We start from the raw sequence: 20,742 nt of genomic DNA, 5'->3' as shown, positions 1-20,742 counted from the left end.
ATTACAAAATAATATAAAAGGTTTTATGGTCAACTTTATATATTTTTGAAATTTTAGATTAAATGGACCCAACACCAGAAAAATATAGCTTATCAAAACTGATGTAAGGCGGGGGGGTGGGGAAACTATAAAGAAAACATAATTTGAACACTGGTGGTATATGACTATATTGAAGAATTGTTATTTTTTAAGTTGGGTTTTTTTTTTGCCTGCATCATGCGGCATGTGGGATGTACCATGTGGGATCTTAGCTCCTGGAACAGGGATAGAAGCCCTGTCCCCTACAGTGGAAGTGCGGACTGTTAACCACTGGACCGCCAGAGAAGTCCAGTGATATTGTTTTTTAAGAAGTCTTCATCTTTTAGAGATTCCAGCTGAAACATTTATAGATGAAGTGATAAAATGAGTTTTGCTTCAAAATAATAACACAGCACAACAACTTTGTTAATACTTAGGGTTTAAATCTCACAAGCACGACTGCCCTGCGTCCTCCACCGAGTCAGGGGAAGCTGAGGGGCCTCCTCACAATACCATGAGCTGGTCCACGCAGGCGGGCAGCGACGGGAACCTTCTTCCTTGTGCCTCAGGCTTTCCCCGCCCATTACTCTGAGAACCAATCATGGAGCAGGCTTCGGACGTCCGACCAATCAGTGATCTCGGCTCCTGGCCCCCTCCCCCACGTCCTCGCGTGTGAGGCGTGTGAGGCGGCGCCATGTTTCAAGGGCAGCGGGGTTGGTTCTGCCGCAGCGTCAGCCGCAACCTAAGGCAGTTCTGGGGTAGGAAGCTGGGCAGAAGCGGGTGGGTGAGGTGGGGAGGGGAGCACCCCCTCCTCCCTCTGGTACCTTGGCCGCAGGACACTTGATGGGCTTACCCTGTGCTCTTACCTCCACAGTGGCCGAAGGGGGGACCATCAGTGACCCGAGGGCCGCCGACTTCTTGTTCAGCTGCGATGCCTCACACCCAGACACGCTGAGGTACCTGAAGCCCACCTGGCGGTTCTTTTTGGGTCATGAGGAGCCAGGAATTGGAGATAGAAGTTGCAGTCCACTAATAAATATTGATAATAGGAAGATACTGGAAACGAGCAAGTTTTCAGTCCAGTCCTAGATGTGCGGGGAGGAAGTAGGGGCGGGAATAGCTAACCTTTCTCCTCTCTTTTCTGCCTCAATGGCATGGCCTCCTACCTGGTCCTCAGATCTTTTCCCGAGTTCCAGTGGTGTGTTTCCATTTGACTCTCCCACATCCCCGTGGCGCCTTGAAGGACCCTCATATTCATCATGTTTAAAGCAAATCTCCTGATTGCCTCTCATACCTGTACCAGCTGCTGTGTTCTTAAACTTAAAACCTTGGTAGTTTCTTTTGAATAATAACGCCTACCCCCATTAATCCATTAATTAATCCAATTAATCCATGACCAAACACCATGGATTGTGCCCCTGTAAATGTTCTTTGTTCTTCCTGCCACTATCTTAGTATACACCGTAAATTACCTCTTGCCCCCAAATCACAGTAGTCTATCTGAGAGGTTGCTCTGCCTCCAATCTGTCCACCTGTGATCCCCCTTCACATTGCGGTCCGATTATGTTTACAAAACAGACTTCTGATCACCGTCCTGGCTGATCCCCTTCTCACCCTTTCACTCCCCCGCCCCCAGTCTCCTGATTACCTACCGATAATTCTCTTTCCGTTCATTTATTCTTTGTTTTGAAATGTTGAATACATTCTTGTTCATTTCATAATTTCAAATATTTCCTTTCTTTCTCCTAGAATATATCAGAGTCTTGATTACATAGAAGATAATGCTACAGTTTTTCACGCCTGCTATCTCTCTGCAGTAGCTAATGCTGAAATAAAAAACTCGGTGGCTTTAGGTCATTTCATTCTTCCTCCTGAATGCCTTCAAAAAGGTTAGCAAAGATCTTTCATCTAATCTGTTAGACTGCCAAATCCAGCTATGTCACCCAACTTTACTGATCTTTGTTCTCAGAGATTTTTGTGTTTTGTATCATTTAATATAAACAGAAAAGCATGTACTTTGGATCCGATTGCCTTGGGTGTGCATCCTTGCTTTATCATTCATTCACACGTTCACTGAGCTCTTACTGTGTGCCATGTTTCAACCAATGTGCTGGGGATTCAGTGGTGAATAAGATACAGATCTTGTCCTCACAGTGTTCACTGGCTAGGATCCAACACTTACTAATTTTGTCACCTCCCGAGTTGTTTTGAGGATAAAATGAGATAATATATTAAGTAGTCTGACCTGTGAGTATATAATAAATGTTCGTTGCTAGTTTTGAATCTCACCATTATTTTTCTGGATTTTTTTCCTGATATTTCAAGATTCAGTGTGATAATAAACCCATATATTTATATTGTTCTTTATATTATTGAAAGTACTTTCACATTAATTATTTCAGCAACCCTATCAAGTAAAGAGCAAGTGAATAAATTGCTTCTGAAATTGGTTCTTTTAGTTTTCCCTGCTTGGAACACCCTTTCTTATCCTGTTCTGTCCAAATCCTACCTATCTTGTATGGACTAACTTTAAATATCCCATTTTTATAGGTCTTGCATTATTATCCAATTCTTGATGTGTTTTTTGATGTGTATGTGTCCATCCCTAGAAAGACAGACTGGAAGTAGTAAAAATTCCCAGTGAGCAGAGTATTTAAAAAAAAAAAAAAACAACTTGAAAAATGTTTCTACAGAAGAGCTTTGGAAACCCCAAAGATTGGGTTCCTTCTATAGTTGATGTTCTGGTGAGACCTAGTTATAATTTATAAAAATAAATTTTTCTAAGTGGTTATGCAAATAAATTAATGACTGGATAGGAGAATTGATTTACTCAAAAACTGCAAATCAGAGAATACCCACCTTCAAGGAACTTATATTGTGGAATGACTATCTGATCTAATTTTAAATGATCACTCCTATTAAGTCTTTGTGTTTAGCATCTTACATTAAAATGCATTCAATTTTTAAAAAAAAATCTGTTTTAAATGAAAACATGATCCCTTTTAAAAATGAAAAGTATGCATTATTATCCACCTAGACCAGGATTGTCTAGTAGAAGTGTGAGAGGCAAACAAATGTAAGCCACATACTAATTTAAAATTTTCTAATACCCACATTAAAAATAATAAAAAGAGATGAAGTTAATTTTAAGAAATGTTTTATTTAACCTAATATATCTAAAATATTATCATTTCAATATATAATCAGTATAAAAATTATTGATAAATTTTACATTCTTTTTTGATACTGGATTTGAAATCCAGTGTTTATTTTAAACTTACAGCACATCTCATTTTGGACTAGCCACACATTTCAATATGTATCTAGTCTAGTGGCTGCTATATTGGACAGCTTAGGTCTAGAGGAATGTTAACTTTTTGTCCTTGAGTGGGCGCTACTGTGGAAACTTTTGAGATCATTGATTTAAGATAATTTCATAGTCCTTTGACAAGCTGAGCATTGTAGAATTCCTGTACTACCACGCCCACTAGACATGTTGCTCATCCAACCTTTTTTTTAACAAAGTAAACTCTTGAATTCTTGAAGCACTCTACAGATTCAGGAATTTTATGCCTTTTATTTTGACTAGACAGTTGTCTTCTTTATTAATGCTTGGCCTAAAGGACACTGACATCGGATGAAGATACGTATTACAGCCAAAAAAGTTTACAACAATGATTCTCATAATGCACTGGAGTCATCTGGAGAGTTTGTTAGAAATGCAATTCCCCAGCTTCTTCTCAATGATCTGGTTCAATAAGAATCTGTATTTTAAACAAGTATCTTAGATACTTTTGATGCAAGTGGAATAATACTGACTTAGAAATTTGAAACCTAAACAAAATTCAGAAAATTCTACAAAGTTACTTTTTAAAAAACAGTATTGGATTTGTTTTTCTTACTACAGAAATAAGAAGAAAAATTGGTAGTTTTATTTGGGAACAAGACCAACATTTTCTGATAGAAAAGGTAAGAGTAAATTAAGGTGATCGATTAAAATCTACAGTTTCAAAAAATTTTGAAAGCAATGTAATCTTAAAAATTCTTACTTGTGACACGTTAGCACCAATGACCCAGAGTAAGGAATTTAAAGGACATGCTTTTATTGAACATATCTAGTTTGACATTATTTTTACACTAGTACCTTAGTAAAATTGAGATATTTTTGTATGAATAAAATTATTCCCGTAAAAAACTTGAAAATTTGAAAAAACTTGAAAATCTCAGTAATATTAAGGGAGTAATAGGTACACAGTATTTACCAGTTCTTTACTGCCAGTGTAGATGCTATTTGATTAATTCCTGTATTGTACCATTTGTTAAATGTTATGAATAATACCCCTTAATAAATGTGTGCAGTACTGAAAGTTTTTTAGCTATTGCCATCCTGCATCAAATTTGCCGATGCTTGTGACTTACTTCAGAATCTTTATGCAAAGCGAAATTTGGGATAATTTGAGCATCAAAAAGAATAATGGATTATAATACATTAAATTTTTTTTTTTTGGGGTAGATTTTTTAAAATATAAATTTATTTATTTTTGGCTGCGTTGGGTCTTTGTTGATGCTCATGGGCTTTCTATAGTTGCAGCGAGCGGGGGCTACTCTTCGTTGTGGTGGGTGGGCTTCTCATTGCTGTGGCTTCTCTTGTTGAGGATCACGGGCTCTAGGCACGCGGGCGTCAATAGTTGTGGCACGCAGGCTCAGTAGTTGTGGCTCCCGGGCTCTAGAGCGCAGGCTCAGTAGTTGTGGCGCACAGGCTTAGTTGCTCCGCGGCCTGTGGGATCTTCCTGGACCAGGGCTCGAACCCGTGTCCCCTGCATTGGCAGGTGGATTCTTAACCACTGCACCACCAGGGAAGCCCATACATTAAATTTTTTTAAAAATCTGTGATTCCATAGTGATACTCCAAAAGCATGAAGAAAGAAAAAAGGAAGAACAGAGGAAGGAAAGGAGGGAGAAAGGTGGAAAGGGAAGAAGGAAGGAAGGAAGGAAAGGGTGGGGTAAGGGAAAATTTCCTTTCAGAATAAAAGGTAATAAACGAAGAAAGGATGATAGAATAGAAAATTCGCACTGTACCACCCCCAGTAAAATAATTGATTTAGGCAAGGGTCATTAATGGGTGTTAAAATCATGATCTAAAATGATCACTTCATTGATGATTACTTATTAATTACAAAGGCAAGCAATGCTTGTACCTTTACAATGGAGGGACCTGGCAGACGCCACCATAAACAACTTATAAAATTTAGCATCACCAATATTGGAACAACCTCCTGTTATGTTCAGCTCGATGTGATATAATAAAAAGTACACACTATAGGGAATTCCCTAGGGATCCAGTGGTTAAGACTCGGCACTTTCACTGCCATGGCCCCGGTTCGAATCCTGGTCGGGGAAATAAGATCTCGCTCACCTCGTGGTGCCAAAAAAGAAAATTACACAATATTTTCTTGTAGTGTTCTTGTTCAAAATTCTGAATCTAATCATGAGTAAATACTCAGATAATTCCAGATTATGGAACATGTCACAAAGCAACTAACTGGCTTAGACTCTTTAAAACAATGTCATAAAAAAACAAAAAAAACAGGGAAGACTGTTCCATATTGAGACATAACAACCAAATGTGATGTATGAACCTTGATTGGATTCTGGATTTTTTAATTTAAAAAAAGGTAAAAAAGAAATTTTGAGAACAGTTGGAAAAATTTGAATATGCAATGTATATTAGGTGATATTGAGTTAATGTTAATTTTCTTAATTATGATAGTGGTATTATAATGACAAAAGAATGGGTTTTTTTAAGAAAATGCATGCTAAAGATTAAGGAGTGAAATGTCATAATATCTGCAAATATTTTCAAATGGTCCAGCAAAAATAAAAAATGAGAGAGAGAGGGCATGCAGGGTGGCAAAAATGTTAACACTTTGTGAATCTGGGCAAAAGGTATATAGTACTTATTGTATTATTCTTTAACTTTTCAGTAAGCTAGAATTTTATCAAAATAAAAAGAGAGAAAATCTGTATGTCTAAAGCCCAGCAATTAATTTATGCATTTTTTATTCCTTTCATTAACTTGTTATTTCTTCCCAAAGTGTCATCATCTGAAAATAATAGCTCTTTTAGTATCGTTGGCTATGTTGTACTAAGGGTCGAATATCTAATCCTTGACTTGTCAGAGTGTTTCCAGGGACATGAGTGGTGGTAGAATGGTTATTATTTGATAATAATTATTGAGTATACCAAAAGGCCCTTAAAGATCGTTAATTTAATCATTCTGTTTTAGAAATGAAAAAACTGAGGCAAGAAGGTAAAGACCTTAGTTCACATAGCCAGATATTAGCAAAGTGGAACCAGATTTTCTCAGCTCCAACCCAATCCAATGTTTTTTTCTACTAAAAAATTAGTAGCACATGCCTGTACTGACTGTTGACTCTAGAAATTGTATGATTATACGATAAAGGATTTTGTTCTTTCAAATATTGATTGATGTTGAATATTATCCAATTATAATAATATAACCACGGAATATGTAAGTAGAAGGTACTTCATCCAATGGCAATAATAAGGGTAAATCTGGGGACTTCCCTGGTGGTCCAGTGGTTAAGAATTCGCCTTCCAATACAGGGTATATGGGTTCAATCCCTGGTCAGGTAACTAAGATCCCACATGCCACGGGGCAACTAAGCCCGCGTGCTCTAGAGCCCACGTGCCACAGCTAGAGAGAAGCCACAGACAAGCCTTCAAGCCACAACCAAGACCTGATGCAGCCAAATAAAGAAATAAATATTTTTTAAAAAGGGTAAACCTGGAAGGTAATTTGGGGAACATTATTATTGTTTGGAGTGGATTTGTGACCCAAATATAGAAATTTCCTAATGGCATATTAAGTAAATATATTATGTGATAGATACCAGTATCTGAGGTCAGTCATTTTCACATAATCTTTTGGAAAAGCTTAATATACATTTAGTTCATTTGTAACTTCATAGCTAAATACTCCACTTTAATTTTGAAGGGGAAACTTAATTTGTTCAGCTTACTTCATATTTTTGATTTGTAGCTCACAGGAAGCCTAGGAGTTTTCAAGTCAAGGATTTTAAGAAAGTTTAAATTAATAATACTTTTTTTGGTTTCCTTATTTTTCTAAACTAAAAAGTAATATGACCACATTAGGGAAAATTTCCAAAAATCAGAAAGAATAAAATCAGTTTTACTATCTAATACAAGCACAGCTGATATTTTAAAAATCCTGGTCTTCTTTCTTTACGTATCTCTAAAAATATATAATATAATTCTGTGTGTGTATGTGTGTGTGTACAAAATTTTGTGAGTTTTTCCCACCAGACTAGATGGGATGGACCTGAGTGTATAAATAGTTTTGTGACTCTTGATATATATTGCCAATTTTTTTCTTTACTTTTTAAAAAACATTATTGATTGCATCATTGGTGTGCTGATTTTTTAAAATGTGATTTCTTTTGCTCTCCACAGCATGATGAAGTAACACCAAACGAAATAAAGTCCCTTAGGGAAAGCAGTGTACTAGCAACAGATCACAAAAAAGAATTATCTAAAAGGTACTGAAGTTGTATTCAGTATAGACACCTTTGAACACTGACTGTGTGTTTATCTCATTTAATTTTCACAGTCATCTTATGAGATTGATATAATTATCACCATTGCCATTTTACAGAAAAAGAGATCAAGTATATATAGATTAAGTAATTTGCCCAGAGTCATACAAACTTTTATTAAATGGGGAGAAGCAGGATTTGAACTGGGTCAGTCTAATTCCAGAACGCATGCATTTAACTATTATGCTAGACTATCCTTGCAGAAAATCAACAAAAATTTTATGTATATTTTGATCACTGTTATATTATTTTTAAAATATGTATTATAATAAGAAAGAAATATTAACAATAATTTTATTAGGATTGGAAGTTCTGGGTGATTTCCCCCTTTCCAAATTGTTCGTAATGTGGCTACTTTGGTTTAAGAAATTAAAATTATATCTTAAAAGACAAACAAACTTGGACTTGCCATTGTGTTAGGGCCAATCTCTGAGAGGCCCCCTTGTTTTAGGCTTACTCATTATCTAGTCCTAATTCTGTATTTTCCAGTTCAGTCGTTTTCAGATGTTCATAGGGAGCATTAACTATATGAAAGTCTGGTATTTAGCTGCTGAAATAAAAATGATCTTTCTTCAATGTAAGAATTAATGAGTTTAATTTATATAGTTTTTTAATTTTAAGTTTTTTTCCCATAATTTTTTTATACCTTTTGTACCTCCTATCTGTTTTTCTTCTTTTTTTTTTGGCTGCGTTGGGTCTTCGTTGCTGCACGCAGGCTTTCTCTAGTTGCGGTGAGCAGGGTCGCTGAGGTGCCTGGGCTTCTCATTGCAGTGGCTTCTCTTGTTGTGGAGCATGGGCTCTAGGCACGTGGGCTTCAGTAGTTGTGGCACGTGGACTCTAGAGAGCAGGCTCCATACTCAGTAGTTGTGACACACGGGCGTAGTTGCTCCACAGCATGTGGGATCTTCCCAGACCAGGGATTGAACTCGTGTCTGGCAGGCAGATTCTTAACCACTGCACCACCAGGGAAGCCCCTGTTTTTCTTTAATTTGAAATAATTTATTATCTGATTTAACACGAAGTTTTATATTTAATTATTTTAAGTTTATTAAACTATTGCTTCATGGTTCTATGACTTCTAGATAATCCACCACTTGGGTTTGAGTGTCCATATTCTAGGTCTTTGGGAGCTCTATTTATAGCACTCCTTTGAACTTATTATGGTTTCTGAGATAAGAAACTGGTAAGGAGAGGAAGAAAAATGAAATAGAAGTAGGAGAAAATGATTATCCTAAGTGACCTTGTAAGAGAAGAATGGGAAATAGAAATTAAAAAGTAACTCCCAGTGATTCACTTGACTTGGAAAGACATCATATATATATACATATATATATATATATATATATATTTTTTTTTTTTTCGAGAAATGGTTGTCCTGGGACTTCCCTGGTGGTCCAGTGGTGAGAACTCCACTCCCAATGCATGGGGCCCAGGTTCAGTCCCTGGTCAGGGAACTAGATCCTGCATGCTGCAACTAAGAGCCTGCATGCTGCAACTAAAATATCCCACATGCCACAACTAAAGATCCCGAGTGCCGCAACTAAGACCTAGCACAGGCAAATAAATTTAAAAAGAAAAAAAAAAGAATTAAAAAAAAAAGGAAATGGTTGTCCTGCAAAATGCAGAAGCATAAGGAAAAGATTGATAATATGACTACCAAAAATATTTTAAACTTGCACATGGAAATAAAAATACCATAAACCAAGACAAAAGAAAAATATACACTTGAAAAAGTATTTGACAAAGGCTATTTTCCTTAATATACAAAGAGGGCTTACAAATCTGGGGAAAATATGTCCAGTATTTTCCAATAACAACAACAAAAATATACAAAGGTAGGTGTCTACTTAGAGCCTTTTTCTTTGTGGAACCACCAGAGGGTGCAGTGCAAACATAGATAAAATACACTTTGTCCCTACTCGAAGTTTATTTTTTTGGCATGCTACTAGTGATAGCGAACACTAAGTGGTGAACTAGTTTTTGAACACTTGCCAAATACGAGACATTTGTGAGCTAAGCAGTTCACAGTATTTCATTTGATTCTCACAACCTTATAAGATAGTTAAATAGCATTAGCCTCGTTTTACAATTGACACCGACTCTAGCTGATCCAGAGTCCAAACTCTTAATCACTATGCTGTTTTTCTTTCCCAGTATGTTCCCAGGTCTTCTGAAAATGGCATGAATTTTTGCTTATTTTTCTTGTTCTTAATTATTTTATTATAAATATAATGCATGTAATTTTTCAAAATGGAAAATACTAAAAAAGGAAGAACTACTAAAAAAAGAAAAGAATAAAGAAAATTTAAATTATAAGCAAACCCACCACTCAGATAACCACCATCAACATTAGTACATTTCTTGCTAGCTTTATACAGACATACACATTAAGTAGAGTTGAGGTCAGACTGCAGATATAGTCTGTCTCTTGATTTTCCATTTAGTATTCTATGGGCAGTTCCCCATTTTGAAAAACCTTATTTGATATTATGATTTGTAATGGCCATATATGGCGTTTAATCTTATTGTCTGTTTAACCACCTTCCTTTAATTTTTTAAAAAAAAAACTTACAATTTGTTACTCTTGTGGCACCTTCATGAACATCTTTTTAAAAATCAATCTTTCTCTACTTTTTAGGTTTTTTTTCTTCTTTTGGCCATGGCACGTAGCTTGTGGGATCTTAGTTCCCCAACCAGGGATAGAACCCAGGCCCTTGGCAGTGAAAGCACAAGAGTCCTAACCACTGGACCGCCAGGGAATTCCCTTGATAATTTTCTTAATGTAAATTCTCAGATGTGGAATTTACGGTATTAATGAGGTATGAGTGTTTTTAAAGGCCATGATTCCTATTGTCAGTAGCTTCCCTCAAAAGTACAAATTTAAAACTACCACCAGTGTTGGTCTCACCACATCCTTATCAGTATATCGAGTATTAATAAGAAGGCTTGTGCTAATTTAATAGATGAAAAATAGCATCTTGTTTTAATTTGCGTTTTTCTTTGATTACTAGTAGGTTTGAATCTTTTTGAATTTATTAGCATTTTACATTTTCTTTTCTGTAACTTGTTTTTATCCTTTCTCCATTTTCTATTGGGAGTCTTATTGCTTTTCTTATCAACTTGTCTGACATTTTTAGCTATATTATCCTTTTGCCAGTTTGTCACATTGTTTCCTGAGATTGTTCTCTGGCTTATATTTTTTAGAGATATAAGCTTTGAGTTTTTACATTGTTAAGCTAATCACTTTTCCTTTATTATTTCTTCTATCGCTTTTATGTTCAGAAAAGTCCTTTCTCATTCAGATATCAAATTGGTTTTTAATTCTGCAGATATTTATTTTGATGTATGTTAATAGATGAAGATCAAAGTTTATTTTTGTCTTACAAATAAGAATTTTCCACCAGTTTTTTAAGAATAAATCTATCTCCAACTGATGTGATTTCCATTCTCATATGTTGTGTTTAATGTGTCTCAAGATCTCTTTTTAGACTATTTGTTTTATTCCATTAATCTATGGATCTATTTTGATAACAGTACAATATTCTTTTAAGTTATATAACTTTATGTATTTTAATACCTGACAAGGCAAGTAAATACCAAACTCATTACTCTCCTTTTATTTTTATTTATTTATTTATTTATTTCAAATGATACTGTTTATCTGTGGAATCTAAAACAATGATACAAGTGAACTTATATGCAAAACATAAACAGACCCACAGACATAGAAAGCAAACTTATGGTTACCAAAGGGGAAAGGTGGGGGGAGGGATAAATTAGGAGCATGGGATTAACATACACACCCTACTCTATATAAAACAGATCATCAACAAGGACCTACTGTATAGCACAGGGAATTTTTTTTTTAACATCTTTATTTGGAGTATAATTGCTTTACAATGGTATGTTAGTTTCTGCTTTATAACAAAGTGAATCAGTTACACATATACATACATCCCCATATCTCTTCCCTCTTGCGTCTCCCTCCCTCCCACCCTCCCTATCCCACCCCTCTACGTGGTCACAAAGCACCGAACTGATCTCCCTGTGCTATGCGGTTGCTTCCCACTAGCTATCTGGTTTACATTTGGTAGTGTATATATGTCCATGCCACTCTCTCACTTTGTCCCAGCTTACCCTTCCCCCTGCCCGTATCCTCAAGTCCATTCTCTAGTAGGTCTGCATCTTTATTCCCGTCTTGCCCCTAGGTCCTTCATGACCATTTTTTTGTTTGTTTTTTAGATTCCATATATATGTGTTAGCATACGGTATTTGGTTTTCTTCTTCTGACTTACTTCACTCTGTATGACAGACTCTAGGTCCATCCACCTCACTGCAGATAACTCAACTTCGTTTCTTTTTATGGCTGAGTAATGTTCCATTGTATATATGTGCCACATCTTCTTTATCCATTCATCTGTTGATGGACACTTAGGTTGCTTCCATGTCCTGACTATTGTAAATAGAGCTGCAATGAACATAGGTTGCTTCCATGCCCTGACTATTGTAAATAGAGCTGCAATGAACATTTTGGCACATGACTCTTTCTGAATTATGGTTTTCTCAGGGTATATGCCCAGTAGTGGGATTGCTGGGTCGTATGGTAGTTCTATTTTTAGTTTTTTAAGGAACGTCCATACTGTTCTCCATAGTGGTTGTATCAATTTACATTCCCACCAACAGTGCAAGAAGGTTCCCTTTTCTCCACACTCTCTCCAACATTTATTGTTTGTAGATTTTTTGATGATGGCCATTCTGACCGGTGTGATACTCTCCTTTTAAAAATCTCCTCCTTAGTTCTTCATGCCTACTTATTATTTTTCTATTTTCAAATTTTAATTATTTTTAATAGGAAATACATTCATATGGTTCAAAATCCAAGATACACAAAAGGGGAAACTATGAAATATACTGGCTCCTAGAGAGCCAGTTTCCCTCTCAGAGGCAGCCAATGTTATCAGTTTCTTATATATGCATATACTACCTAATTCAAATAAATATTCTTTCATTTTTTCTTTTGTTCACAAATAGTAATATTCTATAAACATTTTCAGCACCTTTCCTTTTTTCTCTTAATAATTTACCTTGGAGATCATTCCATATTACTACATAAAGAGCTTTTTCATTTTTGTGCTGTGTAGTATTTTATTATATGAATTTACCATAATTTATTTAACTAGTCTCCTATTTTACTGTAATTTCTAAGTTGCTGTTAAAAACAGTGGTTCAGTGATTGATCATGTAATGTCATTTTGCATGTGTGTGAATGTCTTTAGGGTAATTCTTAGAAGGGGAATTCCTAGGTCAAAAGGCATATACATTTTGTATCCATGATACAATCATTGTCAAATTGCCCTCCATAGAGGTTAAACCAGTTTACATTCCTATTGTTTGTGTAATTAAGTACCTTTTCCAGGCTAGGGTAATCAGCCATCCGGGTTTGCTTGGGACTGTCCTGGTTTTAGCACTGAAAAGCCCATGTCCTGAGAAACCCCTCAATCTAGGGTAAACTGGGATGGTTAGTCACCATTCTTTCTTTTATACTTTCTCCAACACAGTGTGCTAACATATGTTTTGGTCTTTCCTAATCTGATAGGTATAAAGTGGTATCTCACTCTAGTTTTTTGTCTGAATTGCCATTATTATGAGTGAGGTTGAATGTCTTTTCATATGTTTAAGAACCATTTATAGTTCCTGTTCTGTGAACTGTTTGTTCATATCCTTTGCACATTTTTCTGTTGACTTTTATTTTTATTTTTTTGCAAGAACCCTTTACGTTTAGGAGAATGAATTTTTTTGTGAAATAAATTAGTTATTAGCTTATGTTTGTCTTTTGACTTTAAAAATGTTGGGTTTTGCATGCAGAAATTTTTTTACTATATGTATTCATTCTTATTAATATTTTCTTTAATGGCTTTTTGAGTTTTATGTCATACTTAGGAAAGTCTTCTCTAAGATTACTGTTATTATTTTGCTATGGTTTCTTCTTAGTGATTTCTTTATTTTTAAATTCAAATCTTTGATACGTTTGGAATATATATCTTGGTGTAAGATATGAGGTGGCGATCCACCTTCTTTTTTTTTTCAGATAGTTACCCACTCTTGGCTATTGATTGAATAATTCATCTTTTCCCCCACTGTACTGAAATGCCACCTTTATCCTAGGTTAAATCCACATAAGTATCTGGGTCTATTTCTGGACTTTATATTCTATTCCATTAATTTGTCATGCAACAGTGCCACTCTGTTTCAATTGTTTATAATATGATTTAATATCTAGAGCTAGTTCCTCCTCCTTACTCTTTTCCAAATTTTCTTAGTTAACTATTCTTCCTGGTTTACTTTTCCATCTGAGTTTTGGAACCAGCTTGTTCATATTAAAACAAAAACTTCTGTTGTTATTTTTAGTGACATTACAAAAAAATATAGATTAATTTAGGGAGACTTTGATGCTGAATCTTCCTATCTGAGAAAATGGTATTTTTTTCCTTACTTGCTCAAGTTTTCTTTTGTGGCCCTTAAAAAACACTTTCCTATTTCCTTCATGTAAATCTTACCCTTCTTTTAAGATTATTCCTAGTATTTTTTTCATTCTGTTGTAAATTTGTTCTTGCCTCCTATTAGATCTTCTAACATGTGATTGTTCATGTGAATTTTAGAATTATATTTTTCTTAAACACTAAAATTCCTTTGGGATTTTATTGAGAATTGTATTAAAGTTGAGAAGAATTGATGTCTTTATAATTTTCAGTATTCCTATCCAAGGCAATGCTTTTTTGTTTTTCTTTATTTTTTTTTCTATATCTTAGTAGTTTCCTGATTTTTCTACAGATAGAATCAGAAACTGCTTATTATGTTATTCCTAGATTTTTATGAATTTTGTTGCTATTGTGGATTGGATCATTTTTTCCTTCATTAGTTATTGCTGACATAGAAAAGTCATTTATTTGAGGGTATTTGTCTTATATTTACCCACTTGGAATCTTTAAGATTCTAAAAATATTTCAGTTGATTCTCTTGGCTTTTCAGGGTACACATTTATATCATTTTTTAATAATGAAACTATTTCTTCTTCCGTTTCACTATTTAACTCTTCCATTTCACTAGATATCTCTTCCATTTCTTTCTCTCCCCTCCCCCATCTCTTTTTGCTTGGCCAGAAATTTTAGAGCCATGATAAATAATAACAATGATAATGGGTATCCTTGTTTAGTCCCTGAGTTTTCTGGGAACATTGTTTTGCTTTATTTGTAGGATCTCATCCTAACTGAGCTATGGTTTCTTTTAGAGGAGTTTAGATGAACTCTAACTTTTAAACAAATTGAAAATAAAACCTTTGTTATCACTAAGTGTAATTTTAGATTTTTTAGGAAAATTTAAGGATGACTTCAATTTTTTATTAAGGTTTTTATTTTCATACAATTGTATTATCTATGGATTATATGTAGTCTAAATATAGTAAATTGTTATTTGGCAGTTAGAAAATAGGATATTTTAGTTAAAAACTGCTTAGCCCTTTAAAAATTAGAATATAATTAATTATATACTATACAACCACACTCAGCATAATTTAACTTTTTTTCTTTTTAACGCAGAAGTCACTTAGTATACCTCATGATTTTCCCAGACATCATTTTTTATTTATTTTAAAGTGTGGAAGTACGAATTAATAGAGTTCCAATTATTTGAACACTGAATAATAATAAATGCTGTGATTATTTAAAATGGAGCCTTTTCTTATAACATATTTGAGATTCCATATGTATATCTGTTTTTTATCTAATTATAAAGTATTATTGCATTATTATACTTTCAAGAATATTGAGGAAAAGACCCACGTCTGTATTTACTCAGTAAATATTTGTTTTATGAAGCAGCCCAGAAAACCAAAAATATCTATATGGGCCCTTGTATTACTTAGAAGCACAAAGAAGTTCGTAGTTAACGTTTTCACCCAACAAGACTGAAGTCTGATCACAGAGCAATTAGATTGCTATATATATTGCCTGGAATCATTTCTCATTTGTAAAACAAGTCCAAAAAAATATAAACATGAGTTTCTATATGTTTCTATATTTTATAGCACAGAAAAGCATTTTATAAGGACTCCAGTTGTAGAAAAGCAGATGTACTTCCCTCTTCAGAATTATCCAGTGAACAACATGGTAACAGGTAATTTAAAATAAAATTTAGAGTCAACCCAAGTAGGGAAGAAACAAGGGAATATTTTGTACAAAGTAGAGCCCCCTCTATTATACATGCTAATAGAAGACATCATTCACACGTTAAATAAATTAATCTGCAGAACTAATCCAAAGATAGGCCCCATATTTTCTGTGTTAAAACGTTGGTCTGTCTTGCCCCTAGATGTAGGGAATAGACTTGAGGACATGGGGATGGGGAAGGGTAAGCTGGGACGAAGTGAGAGAGTGGCATGGACATATATACACTACCAAATGTAAAATAGATAGCTACTGGAAAGCAGCCACATAGCATAGGGAGATCAGCTTGGTGCTTTGTGACCACCTAGAGGGGTGGGATAGGGAAGGTGGGAGGGAGACACAAGAGGGAGGAGATATGGGGATATATATATATATGTATAGCTGCTTCACTTTGTCATAAAGCTGAAACTAACACACCATTGTAAAGCAATTATACTCCAATAAAGATGTTAAAAAAAAATCCTGGTCTATAGGTAAGGTGAAAACACACCGCTGTTTACATAAGACAGTCCCAATTAATGCGTGTTGTCCTGGCATTAGCGTTTACTCTTTTATTTTTTTAACATCTTTATTGGAGTATAATTGCTTTACAATGGTGTGTTAGTTTCTGCTTTACTCTTAAGTGTCCCAATTTGGAATATTAATTGTACGGACAATTCTAATTATAGTTTCCTTTGAGAATCTGATGAAACTTTCCCTAAGCCTACACACACACAAACATAACACACAAACTTTACATGTAATTTAAAGAGGCTCACATATGCCCAGAAACCCTTTCATGGATCACCTAGGTGTCGATGGACTCCATATTTGGGTTTCCTAGTGCCCAACATAAAGAGAAGACAGCTAACTGAGGCTGACATTGAGAGGGTGCAAACAAGGGAACTAGTTGAAAAGCGACCATTGGGATTTGGATAGTGCTACGTGAGGTGAGATAAGGAAATAATATTTGGATAATTTGATCTGGGTAGTATTCAGCAGGGTCATCGATAATTTTAAAAATAGAGGTTTTAAAAAAATTGTTTTTAAAACACTGCAATTAAAAAGTATAGGCTCGGGGCTTCCCTGGTGGCGCAGTGGTTGAGAATCCGCCTGCCAATGCAGGGGACACGGGTTCGTGCCCCGGTCCAGGAAGATCCCACATGCCGCAGAGCGGCTGGGCCCGTGAGCCATGGCCACTGAGCCTGTGCGTCTGGAGCCTGTGCTCCGCAACGGGAGAGGCCACAACAGTGAGAGACCCGCGTACCACAAAAAAAAAACCAAAAAACAAAAACAAACAAACAAACAAAAAAGTATAGGCTTTTTGACATTTCATTATAAAATCATTTGTACATTTATCATTTTTTCTTTATTTAGAAATGTCAAAACTACCTCTTGCAACTAGTTCACAAATTCCTAAGTGTCTTCTCTCATATTACTGTTCCTTCTAACCAATTTGTCTAGCCATTTGTTTTATTATTTTTTTCTTCTGTTCATTTGAGTGATATAAAATAGCCTTCAGAAAAGCACTTCAAAAAGAACTTTTAATGTGTAGTTTTGGGCTGAGTGTTGGAAACATCAAAGAAAACTTCTATCCAACTGTGATAGTAGAAAATTCAGTTTTGGAGCTCTTAGGAGCAATTGTTGACTCCAAAGGACAATGAACTAAGTAGAAGTACAGTTGACCTTTGGACAAGGTGGCTTTGAACTATGAGGGTCCACTTATATGAGGATTTTTTTCGATAATAAATGCTACAGTTCTACATAATCCTCAATTGGTTGAGTTTGTGGATGTAGAACCACAGATAAGAGGAACCTTGAATCCCCAGGGCTAACTATATATTATAAGTGGATTTTCGACTACAGGGAGGGTTGGCACCCTTAACCCCCACCTTACTGGTGAGTCAACTGTACTTAAATACTATTCAGATAAAGCATAGGTACCTTAAACCATGGTTGTGGTATAGTACTGGTATTGATTTTGCTTCAGGCAACTCCATCACCAGGTACTAAATATCTTTTGTTCATTTGGACTTACCAAGTGTTTGATAACATATTATAAAGATCAATGATAAATATTAAAATCAGCCACACAATAAAGACAAATGCTTAGATTTGGACAAGTAACAGTGTTGCTCTATGTTTCATTGCCATCTGACTGTTCAAAAAGACATGACAGTATTATATAAAAACAAACTAAAAAAGAACTGTAAAAATAATTATTAGTCAGAATCTTTAAAGTATAATTTTAACCTGTGGTAAGCTGGTATTGATTTTATCAGTAGAAGTAAAAGTTTTGATTTTCAAATTTGTGCAATTGAATAATTATCTTCCTTCTTTATATTTCTACATTAAATTTTAAAATAACACTTTCTTGGAAGAAAGCTTCATTTTTTGAAAGATAATTCAGGGACTTCTCTGGTGGTCCAGTGGTTAAGACTCCATGCCCCTTAAGACTCCATGCTTACGTTTCAGGGGGCACAGGTTTGATCCCTGGTTGGGGAACTAAGATCCTGCATGGTATGGCCAAAAAAAAAAAAGATAATTCATTTGTCTTTAACTTTGATGTGAAGTGACAGTCCTTCCTTTTTTTTTTTTTTTTTTTTTTTTTTTTTTGCTGTTCGCGGGCCTCTCACTGTTGTGGCCTCTCTCCGTTGCAGAGCACAGGCTCCGGACGCGCAGGCTCACCGGCCATGGCTCACGGGCCTAGCCGCTCCGCGGCATGTGGGATCTTCCCGGACCGGGGCACAAACCCGTGTCCCCTGCATTGGCAGGCGGACTCTCAACCACTGTGCCACCAGGGAAGCCCTTTCCTTTTTTATCATGCCCATCTGCTTGTACAGGAAGAAATAACTTCTTGTTGGGAAAATCATCTTGTGTTAATTGAAAATGTAGTGAGTGAGAGTTCTAATTTAGGCAGTGGTATCAATTTTTGTGACTATACCTTGACTGTCTCTTCCTCAAAATAGGTTGAGTTCAACTCAGTGAATGTTAAATCTCTTAAAATAAAACTAATTAGATGTTTGGTTTTAGAAAGTACAAGTTGGAGCTATACTGTAGAACAAGGTTTCTCAGTCCTGGAACTGCTGGCATTTTAGGACAGGTATTCTTTGTTGGAGAGGGCAACCCTGGCCAGTGCCCACTAGATGCCAGTAGTATCCCATCCAGAAACCTGCCCCCACCCCCGTGACCCCCAAGTTGTGACAACCAAAAATATATTCAGGCATTACCAATGGCCCTGTAAAATATCAACGGATTTGTTTTTGATCTGTTTTTTGTTTTTGACTGGAATTAAATCCTCTAGGTCTGATATCACTGGTTATTACCCATGATAAAAAGTTCTGATTCACAGCTACATGTGTGATTAATAAAAGGAAAAAATTACTAATACTAATAAATATCTTGCAGGCAAAAATTTTTAAACAAAAACTCTGATAATTAAAAGTTTGGGAACTTATAGTAGATACTATATTCATTATCTATTGCTTTGTAACAAATTGCTCCAAAACTTAGCAGCTTAAAACAATGGACACTTACTATTACATAGTTTCTGAGGGCCAGGAATCCAGGAGCATCTTAGTTGGATACTTCTGTCTCATAATCTCTAATAAGGTTGCAGTCACGTTGTTTGCCAGGCTGCAGTTATTTCAAGGGACAGCTGGGACTGGAAAATCCATTTCAAAGCTCGTGCATGTGGTTGTTGGCAGGCCTTGGATTTTTGCTGGGTTTTGGCAAAAGGCTTAGACTCCTCACCAAGTGGACTTTTCCATAGGGCTGTTCACAACATGGTAGCTTTCTTTCCTCAGAGTGCAAAATGCAAGTGGGAGAAAGAGTGTGCCCAAGACAGACAGAAGCCATGTCTTTTTTATATCCTATTCTCAGAAGTGACATATCATTACTTCTGCCAAGTGCTACTGGTCATATAGACCAACCCAAGTACAAAGTAGGAGGAGACTACACAAATTCATGAATACCAGGAGATAGGGATCATTTAGGGCCATCTGGGTGGGGCTAGCTACCACAGACTCATATGGAATTGTCCACCAAGAATGCCTTTCCTAAGGACTCTCTTTTCTTCCCAATTCATTTGGGTTACATTTTCTAAAACATGAGCTTGCTCCTACCCGCAACAGTTGGTTTGGGAGTGAATACCTGATCTGAGCTGGGCCAATCACAGTTCTTTGTCTGGATTTCTAGACATGGAATGCAGCAAGTCATGTCATTCTTATTCAAGTGACCATAGCTCTAAGATATAAAACTTAAGAGCTATCAGCAGGCATGTTTTCAACCATGTACGGAAAGCCAGCTTGTGTCAAGAGAGGAAAAAACTGGAGGTTAGTGACATGGCCGTGAGAACTGGTGCTAGTTATTTCTGACTCCCAGCAACATGTTTGTTATTTCCGACTCCCAGCAATATGTTTGCCTTCCTCATAGTTTGACTGATATGGCAATGTCCTTCCAGTAAACTCCCCTTTTGTTTAAGCTAGTTTAAATTGGATGTATGTGAACTTCAGCCTAAAGTCCTAACTACTCCAAAACTGCTACAATAATCCATTTTTATGCATAAATGTCCTATCCTTCTTTACCTTACAGGAATATTTTTATTAATATGGTAATTATTTTAAAATTTTCTATCCTCACATATCTTTAGAAACTTCACACAGTGTATATGTGCAATTAATTAAACATTAATATTTTTATGTGCTAGTTTATTTTACACAGAAATCTAGCCATTAGGCAAAGACCATGAACAATATGGAGTATAGTAATTGTGCTTTAAAAGATTTTCTGAAGTAAATGGCTATGATTAAAATATCTTTAAAGATACAAGTCTAGGGGCTTCCCTGGTGGCGCAGTGGTTGCGCGTCCGCCTGCCGATGCAGGGG

The 20,742-nt window shown here is 35.8% G+C and overlaps 1 protein-coding gene across 1 annotated transcript in view; it reads left to right on the top strand.

The window, feature by feature from the left end:
• The first annotated feature begins 690 nt into the window (after positions 1-690).
• TERB2 (telomere repeat binding bouquet formation protein 2) overlaps positions 691-20,742 on the top strand; it is a 21,472-nt gene continuing 1,420 nt past the window's right edge. The window contains exons 1-6 of the mRNA XM_007123151.2: positions 691-776; positions 893-974; positions 1,768-1,907; positions 3,926-3,987; positions 7,513-7,598; positions 15,739-15,827. Of these exons, the coding sequence (XP_007123213.1) occupies positions 713-776; positions 893-974; positions 1,768-1,907; positions 3,926-3,987; positions 7,513-7,598; positions 15,739-15,827 (523 nt within the window). The 5' untranslated portion in view covers positions 691-712. The remainder of the gene's footprint in view (positions 777-892; positions 975-1,767; positions 1,908-3,925; positions 3,988-7,512; positions 7,599-15,738; positions 15,828-20,742) is intronic.

This window comes from Physeter macrocephalus, chromosome 11 (assembly GCF_002837175.3).
Source record: "Physeter macrocephalus isolate SW-GA chromosome 11, ASM283717v5, whole genome shotgun sequence".
NCBI classification, from domain to species: domain Eukaryota; kingdom Metazoa; phylum Chordata; class Mammalia; order Artiodactyla; family Physeteridae; genus Physeter; species Physeter macrocephalus.
Note: the sequence above shows the minus strand (reverse complement) of the source record. Positions and strands in the feature narration are given on the sequence as shown.